Source organism: Pithys albifrons, chromosome 7 (genome assembly GCF_047495875.1).
Source record: "Pithys albifrons albifrons isolate INPA30051 chromosome 7, PitAlb_v1, whole genome shotgun sequence".
Classification (NCBI taxonomy): Eukaryota; Metazoa; Chordata; class Aves; order Passeriformes; family Thamnophilidae; genus Pithys; species Pithys albifrons.
Genome location: NC_092464.1, coordinates 4,924,276 through 4,933,228, shown reverse-complemented (window position 1 = coordinate 4,933,228; position 8,953 = coordinate 4,924,276). Strand labels below are relative to the sequence as shown.

The following is an 8,953-nucleotide window of genomic DNA, read 5'->3' as shown; positions in this document are numbered from 1 at the left end:
AAGACCAGAATGTTTCTTTTTAAAAAAGCCATCAGATCTTGGACCTATCTTCATTAACATAACTTTTACTTTGGTTGAACTCCATTGGTTTCATTTTGAAGATCCTGAATTTACTACAGACCTCAAAGCAAAACCAGACCTTGTGGGCATCCTTTTCTCTTGGTGACAGACTGCTCAGTGAATGCTGACACATGTGGGTTTCTGCATAAAAACCTATGCAGTGGAAAACGAGGCAATGATTTGGATTTTAAGCATTTTATTATTACTATCTGGGAGCCCTTCTAATGGGTTTGGGGTGAAAAGGATGAAGGCTCTTTTGCTACTGTAAGGAATGAGCTTTGTCCAGTTCTGGTGTCCTTGACCACAGCAGGGGGTTTGGGACTAGATGATCTTTAAGCTCTCTTCCAACCCAAACCACTCTGTGATTTTGTGATAATCCCCAGATAAACCAACTTGGCTACCACTGGTACACATCTGGCACTGGCACTGCTCATCTGTTGCACTGTGTGTAGAATGTAGTGTTGTTCTCTCCCTGAGAGTTTATAATAAACCCCCAAAAACAACAACAGAAAAGATGTTCACTTTGTTTCCTTTTTTTTTTTTCCAAATAAACGTTTATTGAGGAGATACCACAGACTATCAGCCTTCATCTTCCCCAAAAGTTAGGACATCCACAGTGTCCACAGCCAATGATGGGAGATCCAGTGATGTCTGGGAAACCTCCTGGCATTGACTTACTACAGGGACACAGTAATTCAGCTGGCAAACCTCTCACACCTGTTCCTCGTCCTGGTAAAAATCTCTACAGCCTGACTACCCTCAGCTATGAAAACAAAGTAAATGCCACCCATCTGGTGATCATCTTCTCTCACTGACAGTCTCTGCTGTACCCCTGACTCTCATCAAGCCCGAAAGAGGCTGTTCTCCTTGGCTAGTTTGGCACACCTATATTGTTCCCAATAAAATGATTTCTTAGTCCTGCACAGAGATTTCTACCCACCCTATGGCCCAGACTCATTTTTCTAGTAAGGATGTTCCTCAGTCTCCCCTAGAACAACCTAAACTTGTTTTCCCCTGTATGACTGCCTTTTCTGCCCCAAAAATCTATCTCCACCAGGTCAGAGGGGTTTTGAGGGGAAGCTTCATAAGACCCAGTCTATCTACAGTTTACAGGTGAGGAGGTTGTGTGCCCTGGGGATGGGAATGGGCATCTTCTCTTGCACAGAACCAGACAGGTAGAGCTACTATTTCACCAAGAAACACTTTTCCACTTGCTTCTCAGACCCTACATATTACAGCAATACGAGGAGCCCCCATATGTGTCTTTCCTTGGCATTGCGAGATGGCCATATGAAAGTGTGCATAGAAGACTTGGGGAGTGGCTCAGGGAATTGTGGATTCCATCCACAACTCCACTTCACCAGGGACTTTCAAGACACAAAGATTCGTCTGACCAGGGAACACTCAAACAAATCATCATCAGTGAGCAATAATCACTGCTAACTCTCTATGGTTTTCAGTAGCTGCACAGTCCCCTTTACACCAGGGAGAGGAAGGGCAAACATCCCGATAGGGAAATAATTTTCAGTTCTCTAGTCCATAAAGCCTGAAGACTTTTTCAAGTACTCCTGCTGCTTGGCTTGAGTTCCCTAAATCACGTGCAATACCATCAATATCCTCCCAAGAGCATCTCAGTACCAGATAGGGAAGCAGGTGCTGAGAGCCAGCTCAAGTCACTCAAGCTGGAAGTCACTGATGCCTCTGGAACTTGTGGTGGCAAAGCCACCTGCTCAGTAGGGATGTAAAACTCGGTGCTGAGAAAAGTCACTCTCATTTAGACCCATACATTGGGGTTATGGGGACACAAACCAGAGCATGGTCCAGTGGTCTCTGAGCTGGCTCTGGGAAAACAGTCATTGGTTTTGCAAAACTCATTTTCAGGGACCTGGCTTAAGTCAATCTGGGAGACTGATTTGGGGGATTCAAGGCTTAAACCCCAGTCTGACTGGTACTAGTTTCTCCCAGATCTGTACCACCCAGTGGACAAGGGTCCATCAGCCAGTAGAATCAGGGAGTAGATCTGAGATGCAGGAGGGAGAAGAGGGAGACTTGGCCCTTGCTTTAAATCCTTGCCTAGATGGGAGAGGTTCCCTTCATCTTTCTCAGAAATACAGGACTGTAACAAAAACAAATCCTGCCTGGTCTTCCTGGCTACATATTGGCCACACAAGATAACTTTGGCAGCCTTTAGCAGCACATGCATCCATTACAAACGATGCCGTGCTCTTACCCCTCCACCTCCAAGTGTTTGGCTCCCTTTCCCCATCCCACACATTTGAACAAATGATGGGTTGTCCTCAGAAAAGTGCCAGAGGAATGTTTTCCAGAAGTACTTTGTCCCCTTGACCTCAATGAACCTTCAGGTTGATCTGCCCGCCCCCACACATGAGGTGAGCAGTTTGCCTCCATCTCTTTCCCTTTTCCCAAAGGATTTTCCCATGGGAGCAGGCAATCACACCACTCAGCTCTCCTCCTCACTCTTCAGGGGGGCCAGTGCCCTCTGCTCAGTGTACTGGGGTCCAGTCCGTGTGGTGTCCCCAAGATCTGAGCAGGGAGCAGCTCCTTGGCGCATGTGGATTTTCTGGTGCCTCCTCAGGTACTTCTTCAGCCGGTAGCGCTTCCCACAGGCCCCACACTTGTAGGCTCCCCCGCGGGAGTGGAGCAACTGGTGTTTGATCAGGTGGCGCTTATGGGGGAAGCACTTCCTGCACTTGGTGCACTTGCAAGGCCCCATGCGGGCATGGATCGACTGGTGGCGGAAGAGGTTGGCCTTCTGGTTGAAGGTCTTCTCGCACTCTGGGCACTGGTAGGGCTCCTCCTTGGTGTGAATCCTCTGGTGCCGGACCAGGTTGGATCGCTGGGTGAAGCTCTTCCCGCACTCAGAGCACTTGAAGGGCTCGCTCAGGTGGGCGCGCTGGTGCCGGACCAGCTTGCGGCTCATGCGGAAGCTCTCCCCGCACTCCCCGCACTTGTAGGGCCCCTCACTCGTGTGGATCTTGCTGTGCCTGGTCAGATTGGACTTCTGGTTGAAACTCTTCCCGCACTCAGGACAGGGAAACATCCGCTCACCCTTGGGTGCAACTTTTGCTGGCAGATCTTTCTTGGATCTGGACTTCTCCTGGTTCTCCATCATTCCCTCTTTGGTGGGGTGACAGTATTTCTTCTGCTTCCTCTCTGGGCTCTGGCTCTCCTGGTGGTTGGCCTCCACACCAGGTTCCTCTTTAATCTGGATAGCAGTGAGCTTTGGCTTCTGTCCATAATGCATCCCAAAGTCAATGCTTTCCTCTGGTTCTTCCTTCACATGGAGCACATGGTTACTGACCATGGGGCCTTCCTGTTTGTGCTTCCCATCAGCACCCTCTTCCTTTTTAGGCTGTCTCCCCTGTAAAGCCAGCAGTGGGATCTTTGGATCAAAGAGCTTTCCATAGTCTGGGTTTTCTGGTGGCTCTTCCTTGATGTAAAGTTTCTGGCAGGCTACTTCAATAGTGCTTGCTGCGTCACCAGTGGGTGGTTCTGGTTCCTTCTTCACCTGGATTTTCCAAGGAGGGTTTTTTGGGTTGGATGGGTTTCTAGGTATACTACACTCCTGGGCTACATCTCCTTCATGGGCCATAGTCTCCAACATACTCTCCTCTGACATGAAGGACAAACCAGGCTCCTCTTTCACCTGGATAACCTGTAAAGACAGACTGTTGATGTGTCCCTTTTGCTTAGCATGATTCCTCTGGTGGATGTTGAAATACCTCTTGGTGCTCAAGCTCTTCCCACACTCCATGCAGATGAAAGGACCCCCCCGGAGGTGTATCTTCTGGTGAGCCACCAGCATGGCACTCTGCCCAAAGCACCTGCTGCACTTGGGGCATTTGAAGGGCTTCTCCTGCTTGTGGATCTCCCTGTGGGTGGTGAGGGTGCCCTTCTTCACAAAGCTCTTCCCACACTCCATGCAGGCAAATGGCCTCTTCTCCCTGTGGGTCCGCAGGTGGATGCTGAAGTAGATCTTGGTCCTCAGGCTCTTGCCACAGGAGGCACAGAGGAAGGGACCAGCCTTGGCGTGTGTCTCCTGGTGGGCAGCCAGGCATATGTCCAGGCAGAAGCAGTGCCCACACTCCCCACAGCAGAAGGATCTCTCTCCTGTGTGGATGCTTTGGTTGGTTGTGAGGTGGCCCTGGGTGGTGAAGCACCTCCCACACTCCCCACAGGTGAAGAGCTCCTTGGCTGTGTGGATCTGCTGGTGTCTCTTCAGATTCCCTTTCTTGCTGAAGGATTTACCACACTCCTGACACAGGTGGGTCTTCGGCACCCTGTGCTTAACCAAGTCCCTCATGGCAGCAGTACCCTGTTGTATGTGGTGAGGCTTCCAAGCAGCTCATGGGTACCACAAAGCGACAAAGTTATGGGGAGGGACTGTCTGTGGGGATACAAAAACCATCAGGACACACACATCAAAGTGTACTTGAATAGATGCACTTTATTCCCTGTAGGAAAAGGGTGCTGCTGCTCTGGGCCAGCCCTGGGCCAACACAGGGTGTGTGGTCTTCCTCATTCCTCAGCCTTCTGACAATTTGGCTTGTAGACACAATGTTTGTAACTCCAGCTCCTTCCTCCTCTCATCTGGAGAGCCTTCTCTGGCATTTCTGGAAAGGCTTCTCTGGTATTCCTGGAGACTCTAATTGCCAAACTGAAAAATAAAAGGAAAATAATGAGGTTATTATTTCTTCTCCACCTCCTGTGTTCACTGTGTCAACACAATGGGGGACACCTTGGTGGCTGGAGGGAAGATGAACCTGAGACCTGTGAAAACACAGGCCCAGCTGGACATCGGCAGAGAGGTCAGGAACAGGATGATTTCCCCTGGCAATGGGGGATCTGTGATGCATTCACTGCTGTAGCGACACAGAGGTTTCAGCTCTGCTATTGCTGCACTAGTGATTTACTCTTAGAACAGCCCTCTGTCCTTTGACCATGAAGATATGTAAGTTAGTAAGCTAATTAAATGATGAACTTTGCATTGTACTTAGACTACCTTTTGGTGAGTGACTGTGCAGCAACTGAAATCCCCTGAACTTAGAAGAAAACCCAAACTTGGCATCACTTGCAAAACTGGGGTGTCCTGCTTTGGGCTGGTAGATCTCTATGCACGGGAGAGGTCAGTGTCAGTGTTGTCCTCAGTGGGAAGTGGAGAAGTGAGACATGGAAAGCCAAAGTGACTTTGTCCTCCTCAAGAAGGTTAAGTTGGCAGCAGGGTCTGGGTCCTATGTATTTCCATTAGAAAAAATAAATAAATTATGGCCATCAGAGACGTGGACAACATCTCCTATCAGGAGTGTGAGTTGCAGCAGGGAAAGGACCCAGGAAGGCTGAGGGGAGGAAGACAGCGGTGCTGGAGATGACTGTCAACAAGATCATACATGGCTGGGTAGGATTTCACTGATGGTACTGATGACTGGAGGTGAGGCTGCCAAAATCTCCAATTATGAGGCAGGAGGCCAGCAAGGACACATGCTGCCAGTGACACCCCATGCCTGGAGGCCTGGGATGCCAAGAAGGCTGTGGCTGAGAAGAGTCCCTGGGGAGCCTGTCACTGACGGGAGGATGCCAGTGATCAGGGGACAAGTGGTGGGAGATGTGGAGTATAAATACCCAAGCACAGCTGCAGTGCAGAGTTTGCAGTTCCTCAGAGGAGAAGGGTCAAAGTGGCAAAAGAAGTGGGCTCCTGTTTCAGATTTTGGTTATAATGGGGAAAATTCCTTCAGATTTAGTTACGTTTGCCCTCCAGCTGATCCATTTGGATCCCCACTGATGCTGGTAACAGTTACGATCAAAGCACAAGGGCGCTCTTGTCTGAGCTGAGTTCTCCATGATGGTATAGAGGAACCACAGAAAAACAAAATCAATATTGATAATGATGATAATGATGCTGATGCTAATGAAAGCAACCCCAAAAAACCCAACTACCTGCAAAATTATAGTGAAACAGGAGAGACAAAACACACTCATTTGGAGCAGGAGCTGGGTTTAGTGTTTGCCGCTGGAGGGGAGGTGCGAGGATTTCTTCATAGGTGGGGGAGCAGCTCCGTGACACTACAACTGGTTTAACGCAGACACAGCTTCAGCAGCAGCCAGGATGGAAAAGTTCAGCCTTATTAAGGAATGTCATTAACGCCCTGAGTGGGTGGTGGACTGAACCTCCCGATCCCAGGGACCCTCCTGTGGGGTGTGGGTGGTGCTGGGGGGACACGCTCGGCCGCAGCCGCCACTGGCTCATTGCAGAGTTCGCGGCCTCTTCCCTTGCCAGGGATGCTCACGCCTGTCTCTTGCAGACATATCCCACCACCAGCAGCGCTTCAATTGCCTGGAATTTTGGCAAAACCAACACATCCTTTAAAAAGGGCAAAAGAAGAAACTCCTGTCTTTCTACCTTTCACTTATTTTGTTTTGTTTTTTTAACCCTGGTCTCTGCAGATTCACATCCTCCCTTTACTTCCATCTCGGCAATCCCTGGGACTCAGGGTATGAATCAAGAGCAGAATTAGATGCCAGGGAGTTCCTTCGTCTTTTCTTTGGGCTACCAGGACGAACGAACGCCTCTTACCTGAGCGGTCCCTCAGGTGTGGCCGCGCATCTCCCTCCTCCGGGGCATCCTCGGCGGCACAACCGTGTGTGTGACTTGACTGGAAGTTGTGTCGCGGCCAGAGCTGGGCTGACCTAAAGGAAGTCTGTGGCCAGAGCAGAGAGAGCTACCGGAGGAAGGGTGAAGCCAAACAAAGCTGAAGAGCAAAGGCTGGCGGAGCAGGGGGGACACACGGGGAAGATGCTCTCGGCTCGCAGCGCCCGGAGGGATTTCCACGCCACGCCAAGGTGTTGGCGGGAGCGCTGTGAGGGAGCTGAGGGGAATTTCTCCCTGATGTGTCTTTCTTCTGCACTGCGATGTTTTTGGGAAGCTGGAAGAGTTCCCGGCTTGCGCTGCCTTCTGGGAATTGTAGTTCCCCCTCTGCATCTCTGGTCCCCATCCTGCCCTCCCTGCTCCTGCGGCCACTGGCTCAGCATCAGGGCATTTCCCTCTTGCCCCAGCTGAGAGTGTTCCCTTTTTTGTTGTTGTTGTGGGAAGAAAAATATCCTCAGGCACTGCAAGCATCCTTCTTCCCTCCCGGGCTGATTGTCTGGGACTTGCTCCAGGAAGTGACAGGAGGGGAAAGATGCATTCCAGGGGGGATTTTGTTTTGTCTGTAGCAGTCTGCAGTCCCCCTTGGAAGGGAGGCAGCAACAGAGATTTGTGCACATTTACCAGCAAAGGGTTCCTTTAATGCTCAGTGACAGCACAGAAGGAGTGTGTGGATTTGACAAGGGTGGACACTGAGGCTCGTGGAGTAGATTCAGCAGAGGGATGAGCACACCCTGGGAGAGGCTGAGCCTCAGCATGATTTCATGGGAATCACCCAAACCTTCCTGAATCTGACCTGCACAATGAGAGTTAGAGAATCAGCAGGAAGCTCTAGCCCAGGATGCTTCCCTGGAGGGGTTTTAGGAGCATGGGAATGATGAAAAGCTACTGCAGCATGACTCTTCCCTGCAGCAGTAACTAGGTGCTGTCCTGTGTCTCTGTGGACAATAACACTCATTCCTGCATCCCTCAGCACCTCCAATCCTGTCCTAAAGATGACACAAGGCTGCAAACGTGCTGTTCTCCTCCTCTTTAATTCAGGGAAACTGAGGCAGGAGATGGTGAGGTGTCTGGCTTGGCTCACACAGGGAAATTTAAAGCTACATGTTCTCTGGAATTCAGATTTACTCTACACACTGTACATGCCTGGGCTAAAGTCTGCTGTTGTGTTTCCTGCCCCAGTACAAACCAGCAGTATGAGGCAGCAGCACCAGCTTGAAGGTGCACCTACATTCCAGCTTGTATCCCAGTCCAGCAAGGAAAGAAGTCATAAAAATTCAACCATCTTTATACCAGTATATGCACAGCAGAAGATGCACAAGCCTCATTCAGTTTGCTTTACTGAAGCTGTTCAGTTTTGAGGCACAAGTGCCACAGTAGGTTCCAGAAAGACAGGAGAGACCACAGTGCAGGGCCACAGTAGACCCCAAGTCATGTTCAGAACTCCTTAGGCAATATGCCTCACTTTTCATCCTTCCTGTTTCCATAACACCTTCCCCCAAATCTGTGGTGCCAGTCAGCAGCTCCATCTCATCTGGGAGTGTGACACCATGGAGGCAGAGATTTGGGACAGAACATGGGTGAGAGGCTCACATGGAGCACCTGGGGCAAGGACTGTCTGTGTGCCTCCTTTGCTGCCAGAACATTCTGGAGGAAGGGACCAGGATCATGCCATTCCAGCAGTGACAGTGTCCTTTCATCCACTGGGATACTATTAACCTTATTCCAAAGTGGACACCTCTACCAGGATGGTTGACTTGTGCCCTCAGAGCTCCCATTTCTCTCCATTGATATCTGCATTTCCTCAGATGAGTCCCACCCTCAGCTCTTCTTCAAACAGACCAAATCTGTCTGATGTCTCCTCAGCCCATGCAAAGCCACGGAATCCAAGAAAAGTGACATAAAATATTCCTTGGTATGATCCCAAAGTTTTGCTCATGTGATCAAAAATAGACTCAGAACACCTTATGTTCATCCCCAGAAGGGCTTCATAGATGAAGTTGTCAGGGCAGACTTAGGCTGTGCCCAAAATTGCCTCTTCCTAAGCCCAGTTTGGAAGTGGTGACACACCCCCCCCCCCCCCCCCCCCCAGCCTGAACAGTCTCTGCTATCCCAGGGTAATCCTCTTTGGAAGTGCAGCTGTGCCATCAGCTGCCTCTGCAATGCACCACTAGATGCCAGTGAAAGCTCTTCCCATTTCTGCTGCTTGGAAAACCTCACATTTTGGGAATT

The 8,953-nt window shown here is 50.1% G+C and overlaps 1 protein-coding gene across 1 annotated transcript; it reads right to left on the bottom strand.

Annotated features, from left to right (window-relative positions):
- Positions 1-646: 646 nt before the first annotated feature.
- LOC139674021 (zinc finger protein 841-like) lies at positions 647-6,972 on the bottom strand. Its single transcript, XM_071560101.1, has 2 exons — positions 6,653-6,972; positions 647-4,738 (listed from the first exon to the last, which is right to left on the bottom strand). The coding sequence occupies exon 2, from the start codon at positions 4,382-4,384 to the stop codon at positions 2,522-2,524; it is 1,863 nt and encodes a 620-aa protein (XP_071416202.1). The 5' UTR covers positions 4,385-4,738; positions 6,653-6,972; the 3' UTR covers positions 647-2,521.
- Between the last annotated feature and the right edge of the window lie 1,981 nt (positions 6,973-8,953).

Bases quoted from the DNA above. Each gene is read 5' to 3' on its own strand.
- LOC139674021 (XM_071560101.1), bottom strand. From the start codon at position 4,384: ATGAGGGACTTGGTTAAGCACAGGGTGCCGAAGACCCACCTGTGTCAG.